Source organism: Pelmatolapia mariae, linkage group LG5 (assembly GCF_036321145.2).
Source record: "Pelmatolapia mariae isolate MD_Pm_ZW linkage group LG5, Pm_UMD_F_2, whole genome shotgun sequence".
NCBI lineage: Eukaryota > Metazoa > Chordata > Actinopteri > Cichliformes > Cichlidae > Pelmatolapia > Pelmatolapia mariae.
The window spans coordinates 4,803,092-4,826,748 of record NC_086231.1 but is presented as its reverse complement, the minus strand read 5'-3'; the positions used below and the strand labels follow the sequence as shown (position 1 = coordinate 4,826,748).

The 23,657-nt window shown below is 41.4% G+C and overlaps 2 protein-coding genes across 7 annotated transcripts; one reads left to right on the top strand and one right to left on the bottom strand.

Moving 5' to 3' along the window:
- Positions 1-125: 125 nt before the first annotated feature.
- On the bottom strand, positions 126-10,677 carry tespa1 (thymocyte expressed, positive selection associated 1). 3 transcript variants are annotated; one of them, XM_063473400.1, is made up of 12 exons: positions 10,231-10,677; positions 9,350-9,532; positions 9,004-9,046; positions 8,070-8,110; positions 7,364-7,417; positions 5,653-5,692; positions 5,324-5,371; positions 5,121-5,216; positions 4,745-4,953; positions 3,442-4,616; positions 2,712-2,790; positions 126-1,404 (listed from the first exon to the last, which is right to left on the bottom strand). In XM_063473400.1, exons 2-12 carry the CDS (start codon positions 9,486-9,488, stop codon positions 1,313-1,315), a joined length of 2,016 nt encoding a protein of 671 aa, XP_063329470.1. In that variant the 5' UTR covers positions 9,489-9,532; positions 10,231-10,677; the 3' UTR covers positions 126-1,312. The 3 variants fall into 3 exon arrangements, with proteins under 3 accessions (XP_063329470.1, XP_063329469.1, XP_063329471.1); XM_063473399.1 differs by having other exon boundaries at positions 10,370-10,677; XM_063473401.1 differs by having other exon boundaries at positions 5,324-5,368; positions 10,370-10,677.
- Positions 10,678-13,797: 3,120 nt separating this feature from the next.
- Positions 13,798-22,110, top strand: sp1 (sp1 transcription factor). Of its 4 annotated transcripts, none has more exons than XM_063473396.1 (6): positions 13,798-13,879; positions 14,478-14,551; positions 16,218-17,619; positions 18,808-18,949; positions 19,214-19,404; positions 20,223-22,110. In XM_063473396.1, exons 1-6 carry the CDS (start codon positions 13,873-13,875, stop codon positions 20,534-20,536), a joined length of 2,130 nt encoding a protein of 709 aa, XP_063329466.1. In that variant the 5' UTR covers positions 13,798-13,872; the 3' UTR covers positions 20,537-22,110. The 4 variants fall into 4 exon arrangements, with proteins under 4 accessions (XP_063329466.1, XP_063329465.1, XP_063329467.1 ...); XM_063473395.1 differs by having other exon boundaries at positions 19,211-19,404; XM_063473397.1 differs by lacking the exon at positions 13,798-13,879 and adding an exon at positions 13,892-13,934 and having other exon boundaries at positions 19,211-19,404.
- The last annotated feature ends 1,547 nt before the right edge of the window (positions 22,111-23,657 follow it).

The following is a 23,657-nucleotide window of genomic DNA, read 5'->3' as shown; positions in this document are numbered from 1 at the left end:
TGAAATGTTTCACATTGCTGTGTCCTGTTTCCATGGAAATAAAAGCATGTCACTGGGTCTTCAGTTCTTCAGAGAGGTAAAATAGTTTTACTGTAAGATTCAGCAAAGACAGCTTCCCATTTACTGATGATGTGCCAAACTAGCCTCCTGATTACATCAGTGCGTTACGTAGTGACATAGATTAGTCTATTATGTTTCATGTTTTATGTTTGCCATGTAGGCAAACCTTTTTTTAACTTTCCAAACAGTTTACACACAAACAAAGCTAAGCGACCCCCAAAACAGTGTTAGAGGCTCTTACATTTAAAACCCCCAAATTAAAGCTGACTGTCTCTGCTGTGCTGTGCTCTGAATGTTTGGCCATGTTTTCTAAATAACATTAATATTTTGGAAACTCTGTTATGAATTGCCCTCATGTAGTTTCATGATGTGTCACAGTCTAATTTCTTTTCTTTCTCACACTTTACGTTAAGTTTGCAAATTCATTTCTGTTGAGATAAAGACACAGCTATGTGTTGGCAGAAAAAGGAAGCGGTACAGTGAGTTTTATAATAAATGGTTGTTCTTCTCAACATTAAACTCACTCTCGTGTGTTAAGCTTTCAATATCACAGACCAGACAAAGCCATCATCTCATGTGGACTTCCAAAAGTATTAAAACAATCCCCTTCATTTTCCTATGTTTTTCTGTTGATGTGACTGATAAGTTTCCACATAAAAGCTGATGACTGGCTTCCAGAGTATGCTCTGTAACTGCCTGTTGTGTCACTTCACCTTGCGTTACTGTAGCTGTTAGTTGGTAAAATGCTGTGAAGTCATTTAATAAAATAATTTTTTGCACTACTCAAGAAAACATCTGTTGCTCAATGCAGGATAGACACATTTGTGTAGTTTTATTCACACTGACATTGAGTTCAAGGTGCATGAAACTGATGGTGATGCTGACATTAAACTTGTGATGCTCCTCTGCTGTGATACAAAAACAATAAATGGAAGTAAAATGTTAGCTCCACAGGAATAATCTTTGAAATGCAGCCTTTCACCTGTATTATGACTAGATTGCCATTTAAATAAAATATTTTCCACTGTCTACTTATTAACAATACAATAATCTTTGTTAAATATGAGCACAATGGAAAAACTTAATACTTTGTTCAAAAATATTCTCACTGAAAAAAACTCTAAAATCGCGACATGAGCAAGTCTTACAGTACGATGATTTTATTTTGATAGAAAGTCCTCGCCAGAGTTTCACAAACTCTGATTCAATGAAGGCAGGCACTGCCGTACATGCTGTTTGCATGAGCTTTCTGTCATCTGCTGTGTCTGTCTGATGAGGGGCTGACTTCTTCGTCCGCGTAGCCGCTGCTGTCCGACTGCATACTGTCACCGCGGACCACTTCACCTATACAAGGGCGCAAACACAGTCAGATATGTTCTCCAAACTCTGGGAAGTGCAGCACAAGTGCAGCAGCACACTGACCTAAATAGGCACAGAAACACACACCTGCAGAGCTACTTGTGTACACATCTGTCAAGCTCTCATGTGATGCTGAATTCATATTCATGCTCAAACATACACACACCAGCCACTTTAGCAGGTACGACCAGTCATTAACACATTTATCTAATCGACTAATCACATGGCTGCAAGTCAGGCATGTTCATGTTCAGACATGATCAAGATGACCTAGTGAAGTTCAAACTGAGCATCAGAATGGGAAAGAAAGGTGATTTAGATTAAGTGATGTGAAGCGTGGCGTGGTTGTTGGTGCCAGATGGGCTGCTCTTTGCATTTCTAAGGTTTATAGAGAATGGTGCAAAAAAGAGACAATAACCAGTGAGCAGCAATTATCTGGGTGAAAAATTCCTTGTGGATGTCAGAGGAGAATGGCCTTGCAGAAGAGCATCTCTGAACACACAACAACTCGGACATTGAAGCATTGAACCTTCCTATGGTGTGGTCAGATTCTAATGTAAACAACATGAAAGCACGGATCCATCCTGCCTTGCATCAGTGGTTTAGACCTGTGGTGGTGTAATGGTGTGGGTGATATTTTCTTGGCACACTTTGGCCCCCTTAGTATGAACTACGCATTGTTTGCTCTTGAAAATCCTTTTATAACTCCAACATACCCATCTACTGATGGCTGCTTCCACCACCACGTCACAAAACTTAAATCACCGTGAGTTCGCTGTACTGAAATGACCTCCACACACACCTGATCTCAGTGCAACACAGCATTTTGGGATGTGCTTGAATGGGAGATTCCCATCACAGATGTGCGCAGTACTGTCATTTCAATATAGACAAAAAGTCTGAGGCAGGCTTTCAGCACCTTACTGAATCTGTGAAGAATTACGGCAGTTCTCAAGACAAAAGAGGGTCCAACCCAGCACGAGCAGTGTGTATTTTTATACCTGGGTTCGCCTGAATTACTCAGTTCCTCATTTGACCTCAATACAAGACCTACAATAAGCTCAAAGTTTATTCACATGTAGCTGAGCAGTGTTACATGGCAACACCCTTTGACTTCACACATTTAACTGTTATAACTGGGTGCATCTTTTTTCTTTTTTTTTGTCAGCAATTTTATGACCACTGCTAACTGCAAACAGCTATTTTAAAACTGTGACAAGTCAAATTCCCATAAACTGTGTTCACAAAATAAAAGTCAAGTTCCTCAAATGAGATGTAAGCACACAGGGTACCTTTGTATTGATGTTTTTTTGAAAATGGTGAGGTTGGAGTTTCTGACTGTCCCAAGTCTTCCTCTCCTGCACTATGCACCTAAAAAGACAAAGGGAATGCCTGCTTAGTAACTGTTTAAAAATAATTTCATGAACAATTACACACAGCAAGAGCTGAAGAAGTCATTGCATCATGGATGTCTATCACTATACAGTGTTTGAAGCCAAATATAAGTGAATATAAGAGCCTCTTTTGTATCATTTGGTTAGGTTTCCAATACTTCTGATAAATAATATTGTTATTTGGCCTGTTTTTTTATATAACAAACAATAATCAATGATCAAAATCCTTTTGAAAGAGAAAAAATGTAAGCACAAGACATATTCCTAATGCAGGCTGTATTCTGGGTCAAACTGAGCAACACAAAACACCCACGTATTATGAATCATAAATGGCTCATAGCCAATACCAAACATTATCAGAGAAGGAAAGAACATATGGAATATTTGAAGGTGAGATTGCTTTTGAGTAATAATTTTATCATTTTGTTATATCAATTTATACCCTTTTCATCATGTTCTGGTGTGATTATGATGACTTGAGCCTGTTTGGAAAATGTTTACTGAATCAGTTTGTGATGTACTCAGTTTGCTTTCGTTTAATGAAAGTCAGCCAAGCATTGTTAAACTCTTTTCAAATGGTAGTGCTGAGATAACAAGCAACATAAAGCCTATTGTAAAACTACTGTACCTCTTCCAGCTCAAAGGAATTAACCTGCTGAAGGTTACTGGAGAGCTTGCCCAGGCTCTGATGCATCAGAGGATTCAGATACTGTCCTTGCTTCTCTGAAGGAGACTTTTTCTCACCATAGAAACCATGCGAAGCATGACTGGAATCTGATGTTTTCAAAGAAGAGGATGGTACATCATCGCCTTCCCAGCCAGTCACAGTTATGCAGTAATGAGTGTAGCTACCACTGGGTTCCGAGACAGGAAGCGATCTAGATGAGTCCCCCCGCGTGGCCTCACCTGAAGAGGCAACATCGTCTGTGTGTGAATTCAGGTTAGACTTTGTCACGGAGGCTTGTAGACTGAATTTGTGTGATACAGAACAGGGTTTATCTGTGCTTTCTCTCTCTGAGGGAATACAAGTCAAACTTTCTGGATTGTATGTCCTTTGACTGCAAAAAGGCGCCTGGTGTACACTCTCGACTATCTGGGGGCAAATTAAATCGTATGTAACCTTGGCAACAGGCTTTGGTTCCGCTGTCCTTTTGTTACTTTGTGTCAAACATGAGTCCGGCTCTGGCTGACATGAAAATGATTCAGAGTGGGTTTCTATGACAGTTTCTTCTGATAATGATGATGCTACAGATGTTCTTACACTCTGAGTCATGGAGTCATTTTCACCAGAGTCAACATCCTTTGGATGTTTATTATCATCCCCCATTTCCGTTTCACGGGTTTTATTTCTGTCCTCGAGAATCTCCATGTCCGTCGTTGACTGTTGAGTTTCCAGCCCATTTTCACCGTCTGTGATCTGGTTAACATCCATAGCTGAATTATTGCTATTACATTCCTCCAAATCCAGCTTCTTGTTAACTCCACTCTTGTTTTTCCACACTATATCCACAACCTCTGGGAGGCTGGATCTTTTCCTGGGTGAAGGCTGTGGAGAGGTGGAGTCAGAGCCCCGGGGAGAGCCCGTGTAGAGACACATCTTATTGACAGTGTCCTTCAGCCTCTCCACCGGAGAGCGTGGCTCACTTCGAATGCTGCTTCTGAACCGTTCGATCCTCTGCACAGGGGAAGAGAAGGTAAACTCCGGTGTGGACAGTTTCTGGAGAGGAGTGCGGGACACGTGGGAGTACAGGGAATAGAAAGCGTTGGCCATTGCTGTCAGCACTTGAACCTGTCTGAAACGACCTATGGGAATAAAGAGACTTATATAAATGGATATAATTTACCTTATCACAGAACAAATAATCATATACAGATTACAGCTACAGAAGTCAAAGCAAGATAACCTACAGAAGAACTACAACTACTCTTACTAGCAAGAGAGAGGCTGGGGTCTTCTTCTCTTATCCGCCTTATCTGTGAATCCAAGAAGAGTCGGAAGTTGATGCCCTGAGCCTGAGAAGGAAAGGTAAAGAAACGAGGAGGGATGCGCACAGTAACCTGTGGCTCCTCACAGCCAAAACCCAGCTCATACAAAGTCTCCTCTGCATCCTCTGAACACAACTCGAGGACGTCTGATATACTAGTGTGAGAAAAAGGAGAGAAAATGTTGTGTTACAGCTAATGTTTTACAAAGTCATCAAAGATGTAACCACTATAGTGAATAATATGTTAGAAATGGTGTATACCATGTCATCTGAAAACCTTTTTTGAAAATTTGGCGAATAATAACTCCTTTAAAAGACTCACGTTGATGTACTTTTCCAGGTTGAGGCAGAGAAGCAGCTAGAAGTTATGCTGTGGCCCAAGTTCATTGATGGCAAACATAGTCCTTGACGTGGGGTGCTGAACATAAGACATGTCAGATGTTAGACTGCATCCAACCTGCATGTTAAAGCCTTTATTTGTGCATGATCTGTTTATTCTGACGTGTGGAAGAGTTGGTCACTGACCTGGTGAGCCTGCTCTTTTGTCTGAAGGATGGATGTCGCGCCAAGCTTCTTGGTCACCACACAGTGAAACAAAATTATAAATAAATAACATTAGATCATTTATTTATGTTTCTCTAATACTGATTTTGTAAAATTATAAAGTCACATGATGGACAACAATCACACAGCAAGCTTTGTATATTACAAGTAAATTATTAAATGAGAAATGCCTTTAGTGTAAAGATCACCTGTGCTATATGCCTATGACTACCAGTTCTTTACCAAATATTTGTTGTTTTCCTGTTTTACTGCTACTGCTCTAACTACATGCTTATATGCTGACTACTCACCCAGGCTCAGGTTTAATGTCTCCACCTTCTACCACAGAAGCTGAAACAAGGAAGCCATGTTAAAATAAATTACAACACTTCTAGGTTCGACAGTTTCCCCAGGCACAATACCACAGGGTTGCTCAAGGAAGAAATTCACTTATCAGGAAAGACAAAACGCTACAGAGGATATAAAGTTGTAGATATATTTCTATGATGTGAGTAAATGTAGAAAATCGCCTTTGGCGCTACTCTTCCTTCATTTAATGCAATGCTTCCTGCAAAGGGACAATCAAGATCTCTAACAAGCAACAACACCAACCTGTCTCAAATTAATAACTTCTGTTAATTAATGGCTGTGTACCTTTAATAACTTTGTACTTTGAACACTGTATGATTTCAGTTTTGCTTAACAATATTTTAGTAAGAGACATGGAAAATGTGTGAGTTAGTTTTTGGTATTTTTGTTGAATTATCTGTTTAATATTAGAAGGAATTTTGTTAGGTACACAATTTCAGCTGCGTGTTAACACAAGTTTCTTATCAGTCAATCGCATGTAAGCAACTCAATAAATTTAGGCATGTGGACATAGTGAAAACAACCTGCTGAAGTTCAAACTGAGCAGAATAGGGATGATTTACGTGACTTTGAATGTAAGATGGTTGTTGGGGCCAGACGAGCCTCCACAGTTACCATATCTCAATCCAATAATAGCAGCTTTGGGTTTTAGTGAAACAGAAGATTTGCAACTGTTGAAAAACTGCTGAAACAATGGTCCAAAATATCTGAAGAATGTTTCAGACCCCTTGTTCAGTCTATGCAACAAGTCTTAAAACCTGTGACCTTTGCTTACAATCCACTAAGCTGATTGTTCCAGGGTCCGAATATCCGCTAGGTGGTTATTAATGTTGTTGCGTAACCCCTACAATAACAATCATATAACAGTTTTTTCATATATGATCTCCATGTGATCCATAAAAATCTGTATATGTGTAAAGTTGTATTTTATTTTAATAAGTGTGCCCATTCATGACATAACATAAGAGTTATAAACAAAATACACCCAGCTTTCTCAAAAAACGTCCTCGTGGCACTGCGCAATACTGGGTGTGTCACTGACATATAAACTGGTCAGTCTAATTTGAACATAAACAGAGATTTAAAAACATCAGGATTCACAGTCAAGTTTCCTATACTAATATGTTCTGCTCTATTATTAGTCTTTTACAAGGGTAATCATGTATTACGTCATTTGTACAGAGAACACATGAAGGTTAGATTAAGGGCTTGACTAATCTTCAGATGAATATGAGAAAAGTAGCGGTTATGGCTAAGTCTTCAGGAAATTCATGCAAAACTATTCTCAAGAAATATCTGCGGTTGTCATTATCTGCAGTTTCCTTTTTCCTTTAACAGGAATTAATACGTTAGATGCACTCACATGAAGACAAATACTCAGTTTGATTTAGAAGAGTTAGCAGAGAGAGCAAGGGGCAGGACCTATGACCCCTCCAGTCAATCAATGTGAATTATCCAGAAACACTCCTTTGCTATTCTCACACCGGCTCAGTGGCACATCACACACTCTTTGTACTAGAAAGCTGACACAGAGAGCTAACCCCAGGCAAAAAATCAATGTAATTCCTAAAATTCCTTTAGGATAACACTAAGTATGCATGCAGTCATGTATATTTGTCTGCCCATGCATGAACATATACAGCGTATGCTTACCATCTGCTCCAAGACTCAGGTCATCAGCAAAGTTACCGGCTTGGAGCACAGACTCTGAAGACAAGGAAGTCACAGATATGAATCATGAGATGAGAAATACTTTTAAAATAAATTAAAAAACAAACTGTAATGTAGACTTCCTCCATGTACATTATTATGAATGTAGCAAATATGAGGAACTTATATTTTACCTCACCATTTCGTTTTTGTGCAAATTAAAACTAAAAATCGCCTACTGCATCTCAAAAGGAGTTTTTACTCCACCACAATTTTTTGACAGCTTTAGTTCCTTATCGTACTATGACACACAAAACATACGTCTATTTGTTGTCCTGCAAACGCGTACATAATTAGGAGCTGAGCAACCAAAATTGACACACAGGTTTATCTTTGGCCTCTGAAGGTTCTTATCTATATCAGCTATTATGGCGTCATCAGGTTGCCTACCATCCATCTAACAACAGGCTAAAATCACAGACCAAACAATGCTGTCGCATGTACTAGTTAAACATAATATGCTCCTTGCGGTTCTGTAACTCTTTTGAATGAAAAACAGCTCAAATTAGGAACACTGACAACAGAAACATTTGATAACATAACATCAGAATCTGAAACCCTGATAAAAGTATCAGTATGCAGTATTATGAAAAGTAATACTGCATGCAAATATATTTTAACGATCAGGTTTGTTTCAGCTCCTACTCACCAAAACTCAGCTGACCGCTGTTCTCTGAGCAGGCATCTGACCTGTAAAATATTCCAATATTTAAAACATGAACACACGCACTGTGAGATCCAATCAGTGTCATGCTTTTATCAAACGAGTGATTAAGTTTGCATAGATAGCTTCATCTGCAGCACGATACTGCCGGAGCTCGTGAGAGCTGCTTCTTAATCAACTTACTGTTGGAATCTGTCAACTTCCTCTTGTAGATGTAATAACTCCTTCAAACTAGTCTGGTTATTCTCTCCTATTTCTTTTACTGTACTCTTTTCTGGTGTTACAGGCCATTTCAGTGAAAACGCAGACTATGCAGTAACTCATTGACCACTAAATGCAACTTCCTTCTTGATAACTGACGTAATGTGAACTAATCTGACTGTGCTCCTTGCAGCAGGTTGATGAAAGAAAAAAAGGAAATGATTTCCTCCTAGTTATATCATTTTCTCTCCCATTAGGAAATATTACAAAGAGTGAAGCAGCAGAAGTTGTTTGTCAGGTTTAGTTTGTGTGTGATGAAAAATCCTTAGGGCTGAAGACATCTATATGTTGATACACTGGCCACGTATTTTAATCATACTCAGTAACAAGTATCTTCTGTGACAGATCTTCTGCAAACAAGTGTTCCCAAGGCGGCAAAAGGTCAGTTCGTTGCACTGGTTTTATAGTTTTAAAGTTTCATTTTAAAATTATTTTTTTCCAATGGAACAATAATAAGTCATCATCAAAGTTGACTTTGGTGAAAAACAATACTGCGGCTGCCTTGCTGCAGCGTCTTCCTGGAACACCTGACTTCAGAGAGTTTCCACTTGCTACGCGCCGCTCTTTGTTAACCAGTTTCCAGTGACTGACAACTTGTCCTTCAGTGCTCAAAATATCATCTTACAAGAAAAACAAGCAGTAAGACAAGTTGACTTACCCACAACCGAGAAGCCAGTTCTCAATCTTTCCCGTAAGGCATCCTGTGGAAATCACACTTAAGATTATGACTGATCCCCACTGAAGGAACACATGCATTGTCCTTTTATTAACTGACAGTTAGCCGCTTGTTGTCATGTATATCCTGTTATGTACTCGTGTTATTTTTGCTATTGGTCACAACAAATATATTTTTTAACCCACTATTTATTCTTTACCCAATAAACGGGGTATCCAGCTACTTAGGTATCTTCAAGTTCAGCTGATCACTTGATGTATGCTGAAGATAGTTAATAATAAACCACCATGGAGGACGATCCCTCCCACATTCCAGAATCTGCTCTTACCATCAGAGAACACATCATCGTCCGCTATGGAGGCAGATTGGAGCGGGCACAGAGGCCCTTCAGGGTCTTCCAAAGTGACCCACTGACGGCTGCTGTTGATCCAGGCTCGCCGCCTCACTGTGGAGGACGAGCTCTCCATCGCTTCAGTTCACAGGACAGCCGGGGGACATGGCTCTGTCAAAGCTGCCAAGGTGCAACGAAAGAGCCGGGGATGAAACGTTGAAGCAGCAACACAGTTTTAGGCTTTAATGTTTACTTTAGGAGAATGAATAACTTTTTACTCTAAAGTCAGTTGTATTCAGGATTTTCAGTGAGTATCCCTTATCATTAAAATTGAGCCATTTTTGCATAGGGATATTAACAGCCGCTTCCTTATCAGTAGTGTTTCTAAGACATCTGTGCATAGATTATACTTAATATTGCAGTAAAAATGAGGTGGCTACACTAGCTATGACATTAAGTTCAGAGACTATACTGCTTAAGGCTCATCAAAGTCAGACAAACAGTTCAGATGAAATATTGTACCTCCAGGACAGCTGGAGACAAGATAACAGACACAATATAAAACATGTACAGATAAATATTCATAAAAATTTGGTATGTTATGGTTAAATACTCATAAAGCGCATTTAGCAGAGCAAACAACATATAAACATACAGATAACAGAAAATGATATAAGGTGGCTTCTTGTTGCCTTCAGTATGACTGACTGGCAGTTCAGTCTAAATCCCTTCAAAGTAAAAGCAGTCATTATTAATTAAAAGTCGTAATTTACTCTAATATGTAAGCCAAACCAAGTGTAGTTTACATAAATTTATCGATGAGGTGTAAACCATTAAATATATATGATTATACTATTTAAGAATAATTATTTACTTACTTTAAAATACAGCTTACAGGAACCGTCTGTTGGATGCTATGTTCTCGATAATAAGACGGAGTAAGATTTTCTCCATCCAGCTACAGCGAAGCGTCTACATGCTGCCTTAGAGCTCATGAGAACCGAAAAGCAGCCTTACCTTCATCGGCGCAGGTTTCAGTTCTGTATCAGAGGCGTTCTTTGTCTCGTTTCCTGTATGTGGCGACTTAAATACGACCAACTTCATCTGCAATCTTTACAAAACACTTAAAACTGCATCCAGCAGGCTCCCGTTTATCGACGACCGCTCGACGATTCTGGTGATTTCCTTTCGAAAGCAGTCAGTTATAAGTCGGGCTGAATATGCGCGGATCTTGGCGGTGAAGCGGTTTGAGAAGCCTTTGTAGGAAGTAACTTTGCATCTCGTCTGAAATACAAAAGTTTTATCAGCGTGGGATGCAGCTGCTGCACATCCTGCAGAAACAAAAACACAGACAGGTCTGTGGAAATGTCAGAGTTTGCCTCTGACTGCCTCTGCTGATAGTGCGACACGAGTGATTTGAATGCAAATCATATGATAGACAAATAGTGCGTGTTTATGCACCTCTCCTGTGATATTTGAATTTTACAAAACAAATAAATATTATTTTTGTGTCCAGTGGCCCACAATCGTCTTCTTCAGTCGTTTTACTGTGAGGTGTGTAGTTGTTCTCAATGCAGCTGGGAAACTACTTGAAAAGAGCAATGAGTCGCTGAAAATCATAAATATCTATTTTTTTTTTTAAAAAAATGAAAAAAAGAAAGAAAAAGCAGATTTTCTCTATCTTAGTGTATCATGAAGACACCCAAAAAGTGTACCCTTGCTAATGCCATGGGAGTACAGAGGCCATTTGTAGCCATCACTCCAACATCCCAGTGCAGTGTGCCACTTAATGCCAGTTTGACATTTTAGCATAATTTTTTGCACTGACTAACAAATGTGATGTATCCTTACAAATTTGACTATAGTGACAATCTCTAACTATAGGGCCCATCCTCCTGAAGGGTCTGATTCATCTAATCATTATGCCCAGGTCTTCTACCAGAGGCCTGGGAGTCTGAAGGTCCTGCACATTATCTTAGGTACTCTGGGACTGCACTCCTCAGGACAGAGGTGCTCACATATATATATTAGAAGGAGCTGACATCAGAAATCCTACCAGTGGCTAGAAAAATATGACTTACAGGACAGCACAGAGGGTCTGATCATGGCAGCACATGAACAGGCCCTAAACACCATAAAGGACAGGACTCTACCACAGCTGACAGAACCCAAACTGCCGACTGTGCAACGGCACCCCAGAGCCTATCCAACACATAGTAACAGGATGCAAGACACAAGCTTGGACTGCATACTCTGAGAGATACAACCAAGTGGCTGGGATAGTGTACAGGAACATCTGTGTTGCATATGGATTACAAGAACAGCAAGGTCCTAATGTCCTGTGAGACTTCTGAGTTCCAGACCGACAAGCAGCTGCAGGTCAACCAACCAGACATAGTGATGACTGTGGTAATACCAGTAGACAGCAACATCAGGAAGGAGCACGAGGAGACAGAGAACTACCAGAAGCTGAAGGAACAACTGGAGCAGATGTGGAGGTAAAGTCCAAAGTAGTCGTGGTGGTAAGAGGAGCTGTAAGAAGCTATAACCCTGAAATTGGAAGAGTGGCTCCTGCAGATTCCTCGCACAACATCAGAGGTCTCTTGTCAGAAGAGGGCAGGCCTGGGATTTAGAGTATTCAGAAATCAGGACTATCCATGCAATAAAGTACAAAAAATGGGAAAATAAGTGTAATTTAATGAAGCCAGTAAAGATACGAATGAGTTGAACTCAGTTCTGCCCAGTATTTATTTTATTTTATTATAACCTTAAAATGAATTGCCCACCCCTGATTTAGGCTATTTATTAATCAACATTTGTCAACTGATTAATAAATAACATTTTTATTTGATTATTCTTACTTTTTAATAATCACCTATAGGTAAAAAGCTGTAAAAGTCATGTTTTAAATAAATGTTAACATTTTCCACTATGATGCATATCTAGTATTTTCCTTTAAATATTCACAAAAAATCACTTAATGTAGAAACTGTGTTAATTTAAAAAAACCCTGTGCCATTGAAACGCAGGAGCAATGGTTTCTGAAAATGACTGTGGGTCCACATTTACAAGTTTTTCAGATATTTTGCATGTAGGCTGTAGTTTTATTTATCTGTTGTAAGGACGTGGGTCTACAGGACAGTACTGTATTTTATGAAATGCTGTAGTGATGTCACTTTCTGGGCTAATACTGGACAAAAAGCTGATGTTATGATTGTCTGCATAGTAAAGTATATGATGAAAAGCATCTACTAAGCGTGCTTTAACAGTGTCATATCACTGCATTTATTTCCAGACTACCTGAATGCTTCAGTTAGTGCTGCTAGATCAGTTCAGAGTGTGGTGGTGTCATGCATGCATCGATGTGTGGCGGTAGAAGTATTCATGTCTGTGTCTAATTGAAGAAGTGTCAGTGATGGAGTTCACACAGAGGTGGGTGGCTGCAGGATTGGCCTGGGGATGGGCTCCACCCTCTCTCTCCTGTTTACACGGGCACATGTGCTGCCGTATTGACAGCCCCCTCACAATCCTAATAACACAAGCCCTCCCACAGGCGAGCCATTTTCTCCTCCCCGCGCGGTTCATAGCCAGTGTGTGCGTGTGATGGGGGAATCTTCACCGCCACCCTGGCCAACTCCTCCCGCCTCCTTGCCGTTTCCCGACCCACCGGGCGCCACCAGGGAGTGGCCAGTGGCCACGGAGGCAAGACTTAAATACCCATGCGGCCTTCCTCCTTCCCCACCTCCGTTTTCAAACCAAGACACGAGCCTTAATGTCTCAGATGGACAACACAGGCTCAAGTGTCTGACCGAATAAAAGCGATCGCCCATATTCCGAGAACTGTTTACTCATGGCGTCTTTTAAGCGGAAAAAGATAACCAAACGTCAATCATACTCAGGGGTACAACCTACCGTGCTTGGTTCCGCCCAGTCTTCTGCCTCTAGTCCAATTACATTGGCCGACTGATACTCGTTGGCAGAAACGCCCTTCTCCATTGGAGAAAAGAAGCGATTGCTCAAAAGAAGCTCTTAAAAGGGTATGCTTCTTTTATTCATGGGAACAGTGCGATAGTGCAGTGAACAGGGGTGAGTTTAATTTTTAATGTAACAAAACGCCCATTGTTGAATATATGGTTAACTACTTCGTCTGGGAGATTTTTCCACTCGTATTCTTGTATTTTTGATATTAGATAAATACTTTCTACGGAAGAACATTGTACTAAGAACTAAAAGGAATAATAATTAGGTCCTAGAAGTTTGAATTAAGCGTAACTGGAATTGGACTTGAGCTGTATAGGGGAGCTACTTTCATTTAATGACTTCCTCGTCATTACTTTCTCTGATAAGCCTGTTAAAAACCTATACCGCGTGTTCTCCCCGACGTGGGCAGGCTGCCGGGTTTCTAAATCTAACGCACCCACCGTTCTCCTTCAAAGAAGGGGGGGCGTCAAGTTAGTGTGAAGTTGTGAAAAGTTGTCAAGCAGAAAAAAGAGCAGCGAAACTCCTCCCGTCTTCAAATTATGAGCAGTAAGTGAACTTTTTAAACTCACTGGCATGTTGTGGACGAACCGATAACTGAACAGTAAGGAGTAGAGTGGCAGTACGTTGTTTTCAATGTGTTCCGTGTCGTAAATGTGGCGTGTGCCGATAACTAAATGCCGAGTTGTTTTTTTAAAAAAGTGAGCAACTAAGGTTACAAACCCGCTAATTTTTAATACACGGCTAACAACAATTAACCAACTGGTCACCTGTAACTTTACTTTTGGACTTAAATTAATAGGTAAGCAGACAGTGTCACTTAACTCTGTGCAACTGATGTGAGCTCGCAGCTAGTTGTACTTACAGCGGTGGCTGAAAACATTTCGTTCACTTCAGCTCATACTTTACTTGTGAGTTCACGTTAGCTTAGCATGTAGCTGGCCCTGTGAGCACTTAGATTTTCTTGCAGTTCTTGTCTGAATCGCCCCACAGCGGCCCCGAAAAACACCCTTATTATTGTGTGTTCGTGGCCTGTGCTGTTCCGTCCTTTTTATTACACGCAGTAGTAAGTTTCGATGTGTGATGTTTTTTTTTCTTGTGAAGTGCTTTAAGGAGATGTACTCTTACAAAAACTCTTCTTCCGCAGATCAGCAGCAGGGTGAAATGGCCGCTGTGGAGAGCGGTGGAGGCTTCAGTCAAAAGCGAAACGCAAATTCACAAGTAGGTTACGGGACACATCCACTGGAGATACTGCCAGACTGAACTCATGTGCACTTCCCATCTGTTTGATCGCTTCTATGGCTCGTTTGTGTCGGGGTCTGTGAGGGTTGTTGATTTTCTCCCCAGAGCACATGTTACCGGGGTGGGAAATGGGCAGGTAAAAGTCGCCCACACGGGGTGTTCCCGTTAAACCCCGGCACTTCGTGTGTATTTCGCTCGGCCCATTTGGCTGGCCTTGGAGGGGGTGGCTAGCGGAGTGAGTCAGTTTATAGGGCAAACTAAAAGTGTGGGAGGGAGATGGGTGGGTTTGGGGGGAGGGGAAGCCAAGCCCGCCGCAACTCCACAAAAATGTGGTCCCTCCCATACCCCCTGCCCATACCCCCTGCCCACACCCCCTCACCTATCTTTCTTTGATGCCCACTCCCCTGGAAAGGGCAAGAAAGGTTTAATTTTATTAATGAAGTTCATGTTAGTAGTGGAGTGTGTATTTCTGACATCCAGAAAAGAAATCCCTCTTCTTCCTTTTTTTTATTAATCTACCACATCACTAGCATTTTTTTTAAATCAGAAAATTAATTTGGAAAGTAATTTTAATAGACATTTTAAACCATTTAAACTTGTATTGTAAATGCTTTGAATCATGTGCAAGGAAGGAAAAAATGAACTCTGTAATTTGTAATTTTTTGATTCAAAGTGAGTTGGACAAAGTGGGACAATATTTACATTTTAATGTGTTACTGGGCTTTCCAAACCAGGCTACACTTCCTCTTGTTTAGGGGATGCCACAGCGAATTATCCACCACCATCTCAGCCCATCTCTAACATCCTCATCCTCTACCAACCCTCTGTATGTCCTCCTTCACTAAATCCATGAAATCTTCTCTGTGGTCTTCCTCTTTTCCTCCTGCCTGGCAGCTCAGTCTTCAGCATCCTTTGTCCAATATATCAATTTTTCCTCCTCTGTGCATGTCCGCCATCTCGGGCTCGCCTCTCTAACGTTCTCTCTCACTCCACCTGGCTTTCCCCCAATATTATTTCTAAACCTATCCCTACAGTTCACGCCCAACGAAACTTGAAAGCTGCATGCATACTGTAAGTGATTCGCAGTGTCCGGATAACTAGAAACCACAGAAAGTGGATGATATTCCACAGGTTCAGGTGACTCTGAGCGAAATAACCGCAAGCGATAGGAAGTGGGTGGGACCTGAGGTAACCCACGGACGAGACTACAAGTGAAAGTGAAGAATACGACTGATTGGCACATGACCTGATGGTAAATACGTTAGAGAGTTACCTAGGCAACAGAAGCGTGGAATGTCCACAAGCGACCAGCTGTCCGCTTTAAAGCAGCGACAAGCGATTGACTTCCAGTGTGTATGCAGCTCTGCCACGTCCAGTTCCATCATCTGCCTTTGAGTTAGTGGCACCATCTTCACTCTTGCTGCCATCCTTCTGTCACAAACCACCCCAGACACTCATCTCCACCTGCTCCACCCTGCCTGCACTCTCTTATTCGCCTAAACTTTATTATGTAGTTTAATTCTTTCAATCACATGCAAGTATCCAGCTTTACTTGAACATGCTGATATTTTGGCAGCTGTTACTTCTACATTGCATTTCATATATTTCTACTTTCTAAATACTCCTTCATTTATTCTTTTTCCAGGACTCACAGCAGCCGTCACCACTCGCCTTGTTGGCAGCCACATGCAGTCGCATTGACACCCCGGGAGAGAACGATTCCCCTGCCGACCAGCACCAACAGAATCAGCAGCAACAACTGGACCTAAACCAGGCTGTTTTTACCTCCAGTGCCAACAGCTGGCAGGTAAACCCTCTCAGTGTTCAAGCATCCTCAGGCTCCAACACAGTCACCACAGATTCCTCAGGAGTGATGTCAGGAGGAGACCTCAACAAGAACAGGCAGGTGCTGTCGCCAGCTGCAAGCTCTCAGGGTCAGCAGCAGCAGCAACAACAGCCCTTTGTAGTTGCTCAGGCGCCGTCAATGCAGGGTCAGCAGGTCCTTACCACTATATCAGGTGTGATGCCCAACATCCAGTACCAGGTCATTCCACAGTTTCAGACAGTGGATGGCCAGACGCTGCATTTTACACATGCTCAGCAGGAGTCTGCTGTGCCTGCTGCAGCAGGACCAGGCCAACAATTTCAGATAGTGTCTTCTCCCAATGGCCAACAGATCATAACTGCGAGTAACCGAGCCGGTGCAGCAGGAAACATCATAACCATGCCCAGTCTCATTCAGGGAGCCATACCCATACAAAACATAAGTTTAGGCAATGGTTTGTTACAAAACCAGCCCCAGTTCCTGGCAAATATGCCTGTGTCTCTTAATGGAAACATCACTTTGTTACCCGTCACTGCTGGTGCTGCAGGGGGGGATACCAATGGTGGAGGAGAAGCAGGGGGAAACCAACTCATGCAGCAGCAGCAGCAACAACAGCCAGTGTCTTCCAACAGCGAGTCCGGCTACATGACCAGTGCTTCCACTGTCACTACACAGACCTCCTCTTCTTATGGAGTTACCCAAAAGCAGAACAGCAATGGAGCTGTGACAGGGACTTTTCAGCAAAACATGGCCTCTTCTCTGGGTGTCCCAATACAGCCAGACAACAGAGACAGGGGGCAGCCACAGCAAATCCTCATCCAGCCTCAGCAGGTTATCCAAGGTGGAGCGCAACTCCAAACCATCCAGGCCGGTACTGTTGCAGCCACAGGCGGTCAAGTGTTTACTCCAACACTCAGCCAGGAAGGGCTTCAAAATCTTCAAATCATGCCAAACACAGGGGCTATCCTGCTGCGCACCGTAGCCCCCAACGGCCAGGTGACCTGGCAGACCATTCAGATCCAGAATCCAACAGGAGCGCAGATCACGCTGGCACCCGTGCAGTCCCTTCCCCAGCTCGGCCAGACTCAGGGAACAGCTGCAGCTGGAGGAGTACCTGTCAACACCGTGCAGATCCCAGGGATCCAGACCATAAATCTTAACAGCCTCGGGGGGTCCGGGCTGCAGATGCACCAGCTGCCCATCACCATCGCCAGCACAGCAGGTCAGCCAGTGGACTGATTTTCATTAACTGTTAATATTCAGCGTTAAAATACATGCATAATACTTTCATCTATTATAACATGCAGGTTACTATATCAGCAGTTGGTGTGTTTAAGACCAGTTGATCTGTTACTGACTTTCATTCGTATTAGATGTTTTTCTTTTTCTTTGGACCATTTAGTTTTCATAAATAATTTTAGATTCTAACTAAACACAAACAACTTTTTGTGTTTATTTAGAATTTCCAGTTTAATTGGTAGTTAAAGAACTTACTTTACAATTACCATGTACACTATGTGACTTGCAGTTGGGTTTAGTAAACAATGGTTACCCTGGAAGATTAGATTTACTTTCTGTTTTTCTTTCCCTCTTTATCTTGTATCTTTGGATTGATTCTTTCACCTCTTACCTACGAAGTGCAATATACTGGTTGAACCAGTCTGGCTTGTTCAGTGTTTTTCTGACCTCGTTAGGCCACTTCACATGTTTGTGTTCCTGTTAAAGTTTTTGTTTCCCTGTGACACTACGTACCTCCACGTGCTGGTCCCATTACATGCAATTGTGGGTCAGCCACGACTTCTCTGTTATAGCAAGGGTGTAACTGCACCCCTCCCTTCTTTTCTTTTTTTTTTTTTTTCCTTTTTTTCCCCAAGTTTGGCCATTGGCAGCTCCTCCCAGTATGTCTGCACGTTTGTTGGGCTAGATGTTATCGAATTCCCCCATTTGTAAAGAATCGCTGAGTCTGTTAACAGTGTTGTGAAATCGTATGCCTCCGAGCAGTTACATTTGCAGCAGGCTTTGTTCAGACTTGTTTTAGTGAATGGCTCATTTTTCTACATCTTACTCTGTCATTAAAGTTACTTAAGCATAATGGATAAAGACCAGAGGACTAAAGCTGTCATTGTTACTGAAAATGTAGCTTATTTTTAGATAGTACAACTTTTTTATACTAACATTGGATTAGTACTGTTTGTTTTGGTTTTATGCCAATGAGGAGCTATGAGAAGAAAGCGCATAGCTCTTCAACCCTATGGTTTTTGGATCAGAAATTATAGAGCTGTATTTTAGATCTCTAACATGTAAAAATGTAACTGGTTTAAGCTTTTAGAGCAGCAGCTGTTTAATGAAACACTAGATAAATTTTGTATGTTATGTCAGACTTTAGTATTTTTCTTTTCCGTTGCTACAGGAGAGCAGCCGTTACAGACGGGTGGAGAAAGTTTGGATGAAAATACAGCTATGGATGAAGAGGATATAAGCCCACCACCTCAAGGGCGACGTAACCGCAGGGAAGCATGTACCTGCCCCTTCTGCAAGGATGGAGAAGGACGGTATGTTACAGAGCCCTGTTATAGCAGTCTTCCTGACTAAATTTTATTTTCCTTTTTACATGTATTTATTTATAAATATGTGATATAAACCTAAATTTTCAGCATGACTTCAACAATCAGTCATTGTTGTTAGCTATAAAACTGAACTACACAAAAGATGAAGCAAACTTGTTTTTTCACAATCTTTTTAACAGATAACCATTTGAATATCACTTGTTTTTAATTTCTCTCACGCTCATGATTTGTGGTTATTGCATCAAGCAGTGATCCGACTAAAAAGAAGCAGCACATATGTCACATCACTGGCTGCGGGAAGATCTACGGCAAGACATCCCACCTCAGAGCCCACCTTCGCTGGCACACGGGAGAGCGTCCCTTTGTTTGTAACTGGTCTTACTGCGGCAAACGGTTTACCCGTTCAGATGAGCTTCAGCGCCATAAGAGGACACACACAGGTATAAGTGATAACGTTTTATTGTATAAGTTTAGCTGGTGTATTTTAGTTTCAGGCCCTGTTATTGTGCGGAGTCACTTGTCATGGCTTGCAGGGATGACTGAGTTGAACTGAGCCAACATTGTTTTATTATTAACAACCCTGTTTTCCCAAATGTGTCTGCTGTGGGGAAAGTTCACTTTTATTTTGGAGCTTTTCTTTCCAAGCTCCTTAGACTACGATGACCTGGATGACTGAGAACCTTCACAGACATATTTACTTTTATTCTTTAACGCAAAAAGAGTCAAGATTAGAGGAATTCAGTGCAGCCTTTAACTATTCTAGACGTTACATGAAGATGCACGTGAGTGCAGATATCCAACATTGATGCTAGAATACAGCAGGTGTAACAGTCGTGCCTCAAGGTGGCCTATCTCACAAAATGTGCTACAAGTTGGAAGGCACAACTTCAGACACCAATACCCCCAAATGTCCCAGAGTTCACTGTGAAAACCAAATAAGCTGATGTGTGATAGAGGCATGTTTGCCACATTAAATGGGGTGTAATTTTACAGTGTATGCCAGCACCAGCATGCTTGATTGAATGGGCCAGTGTTTACCAGCATCAGTACAGGAGCACAGAGATTCCCAGAACACTGGTAGAAAAAGTTGAGATGTTTCTGGTTTAAACTTCTTTTTATTAAGAAGTGTAAATGGTTGCTCACACAGACTGACTCCAATGGGTCAACTATTACCATATCTCAAATGGATCATTGACTGTGTAGCAAAAAGTCTGATATTATCACATGCATTTTTTTTTTTTTGTTTACCTTTCTTCAGGTGAGAAAAAGTTTGCGTGCACAGAATGTCCCAAACGCTTCATGCGCAGCGACCACCTCTCAAAGCACGTCAAGACCCATATGAACAAGAAACCGCCGGCTGTTACCAGCAGCAACGCCGCCACCACACTCTCAGCTGACGCTGCTTCCCCTGCAGCAGGAACAGAAGCCGGCACCGGAGCGGTTTCAGCAAATGACCAGCACACCATCGTTACCATGGAAACCTTATCTGCAGAGAGCTTGGCTCGATTAGCCAGCAGTGGTATTAACATGATGCAGGTGGACCTTCACCAAATAAATGGCAATAGTTTCTAAATCGGTGGAGTAAAGTGGCCTTGGTGGATATTGTATTTGGACATTTGGGGCTTTAAAAAGGGCACCTTACTGCAGATGCAGAAGCTTTTAAAGGCTTCAGGCAGGAGAGGTGGTGACAGATGCAATGCAACAGACACTATAAATTTTGAGGACTGAGGGAGAAATATGTTTCCATCTCGTATTTGAGACCTTGGGCATTGAAGGCTCAGTTGAATTAAAATGTTAGACTAGAAAAATCACCATTTGATTTCCTTAAAATGGGAATGGCATTACACTAACATTTATCACACGTAAAGAACGGTCTTACTTGATAGTGGGATTGCAATAAAACACATAAGTCACCACACTTCATGTTGAATTTGTAGCTTATATTACGCTCTTTAATCTTATCTCTTCTTTAGCAAAGGGATAAATTCAGCCCCACCCCACCCCATTGTTTGTTTTTGTTTGTTTGTTTTTTGTTTCTGAAGCTCTGTGCTTTGCCATTTTGCCATCCCTCCTCTCATAGATGCTTCCTTTCCCATCAGACTGGGCTCCTGTCTCACACATGCACCTCAGGCTAACTGACCACACATAAGATGAAAACAATCTTTAGCAGAACATATTCAGTTCTCAGATTGCAGTGCTGGGAGAACTGGATGTGTTCATAAACAGCAATCTGATTGCCACGGGAATAATTATTAAATGATAGGAGGTGGACCAGGGCATGTACACATGACATCAGAGCCAGAAGCACTAATCAGTGCAGTGTAAGGATGTAGCTATCAGAGCACTGAGAGTAACCCCAGCACACTTAAGCCATCATGCTTTGATATCTGTCATCACAAAGCATTTTTTATGTAAATATGTATTTGGTTGTGTAAATGCTGCAGAAATTCTTAGTATAAGCAGGATTATCTTTCATGATTGCCTTTCAGATTTCTAAACCTTTCATGCACAATCAAGTTTAATATTGTTACTCCTACATTTATAAATGTATATGTAGATTAAATGTGTAAACTTCAGCCTTTCTGTCATAGAATAATGGATTCTGTACAGTCCAGATCTTCCAGTACTTTATTTTCTTCCTGTGGTACTCTTCTTCCTCAACACTTTGTCTTGCATTCAGTTCAGTTTCTTTCTTTGGGTTAACTGTTGTTTCATATCTGCTCAGAGTTATGGATTTTGTAATAATTTCCAGACAGCATAAATATGTAAGCTCAAAACCAAAGGTTCATACTCATTTTATAAACAAAACTTTAAAAAAAAAAATAGTCTTTGGTCCATAAACTTTCTAATAATTTTTCTATTATAATGCACATGCTAAAGTTGTAACTGGAAAAAGTCCAGCTTGAGGCAAACCTTGAATTATTTTCCCTTTGTCCAAATAAGATGAAAAATGTACCAAGTCTTGTCATGAAAAGTTGTGCTTCCCTTAACTATTGAAATGGTTTGTTTCTGCTTTGAGAAACAACATTTAAAAATTCTTTGCAACTCGAGATTAAGTCAATTGGGCGACAAGTGCTCTTATTTTTTGGCTCATTTTAAACAAGGGATTTTATATTGTTTGTATACAACTACTGCAAATGCCAACAGCTGGATTAAAATAATAAATATACTTTGTCTTATTTCTTTGTATCAGTCCAACACACACACACAGTTTGTCAAAAAACATTTCTTTTCAAATTATGACTTAAATTTCACTCGGACATAAAGAATTAATGGACCAAAATTTATTTACAGAGAAAGTAAAACAAACCTTTGACTCCCTCTAGTGTTGGAATTGCATGTCTACACATTGTCCGCCTCAGGCTTGAGTTTGTTGTAGACTGTAAAGAGAAGTTATTATCTTGGATTAGACAGTGAAATTGTGTCTTTGATGGGACTTAAGCCCATCATTAAATCCCTGCACTGAACAATATGTGCTACTTGTCTTCAGAAAGCACCACCATCCTTGCATGTGTTATTTCCAATGTAAACAGGAGATTATTCAAAATCCCTATAAGCATTACAGGGAAAGACAGTTTATACATTACTTAAGAAAGCTGGATATCTGTATTGATGTGGCCTGGGTAATGTGTTAGGAATGAAAGTTTGCCACATTATTTGATAAAACAAAAAAAATTATCAAGCTACAGAGGGCTCAATACAAAGGGACCCCCCCCCCCCCCCCCCCCAAAAAAAAAAAAAAAAAAAAAAAATCATTTTCCCCACATTTCATTCCAGCAATTCAAATTAGTAATCAGTAGTTTGTAAGGACCCCACATGTTTGTATGCATGCCTGTCATTGGCCAGAAGATTTGCTGGCTTGATTGATGCATTCATCCTGGAGGAGCTACCTGAGCAAACTCTGTACGGTCCAGGTTGCCTCATGCTACCAGTAGTGGCACAGACCCAAGCTAAAAGCAAAACTGGTGAAAAAACAGCCAGAAAAGATGAGGAGAGGAAAATGTCAGCGGCCTTCACTTGAAACCATTCCTGTTTTGGGGGTCCAGACCCATGGAGGTCTGGATTTGGAGTCAAAATGAAAGAAAAAACAAAAAACACAATACAGGCTGATCCAACTTTGATATAAGGTCCATAAAACAAGTTAAAATGAGGCTCAGTCGTGTGTGTGCTCTCCACGTGCCTGTATAACCTCCCTACAGTGCCTGGGCATGCTCCAGATGAGGTGGCAGATGGTCTCCTGAGGGATCTCCTCCCAGACCTGGACTAAAGCATCCACCAACTCTAGGACAGTCTGTGGTGCAATGTTGCGTTGGTGTATTGAGCGAGACATGATGTCCTAGATGTGCTCAAGTGGTTTCAGGTCCGGGGAACAGGCGGGCCAGTCCATACCATCAATGCCTTCATCTTGCAGGAACTGCTAACACACTCCAGCCACATGAGGTCTCGCATTGTCTTGCAGGCCCAACTGCACCACCATATGGTCTCATCAGGGGTCTGAGGATCGCATCTTGGTACCTAATGGCAGTCAGGCTACTTCTAGCAAGCACATGGAGGGCTGTGTGGTCCCCCAAAGAAATGCCACCCCACACCATTACTGACCCACTGCCAAACCAGTCATGCTGGAAGATGTTGCAAGCAGCAGAATATTCTCCACGCTGCCTGCAGACACCGTGGAGAACTGTCACATGTGCTC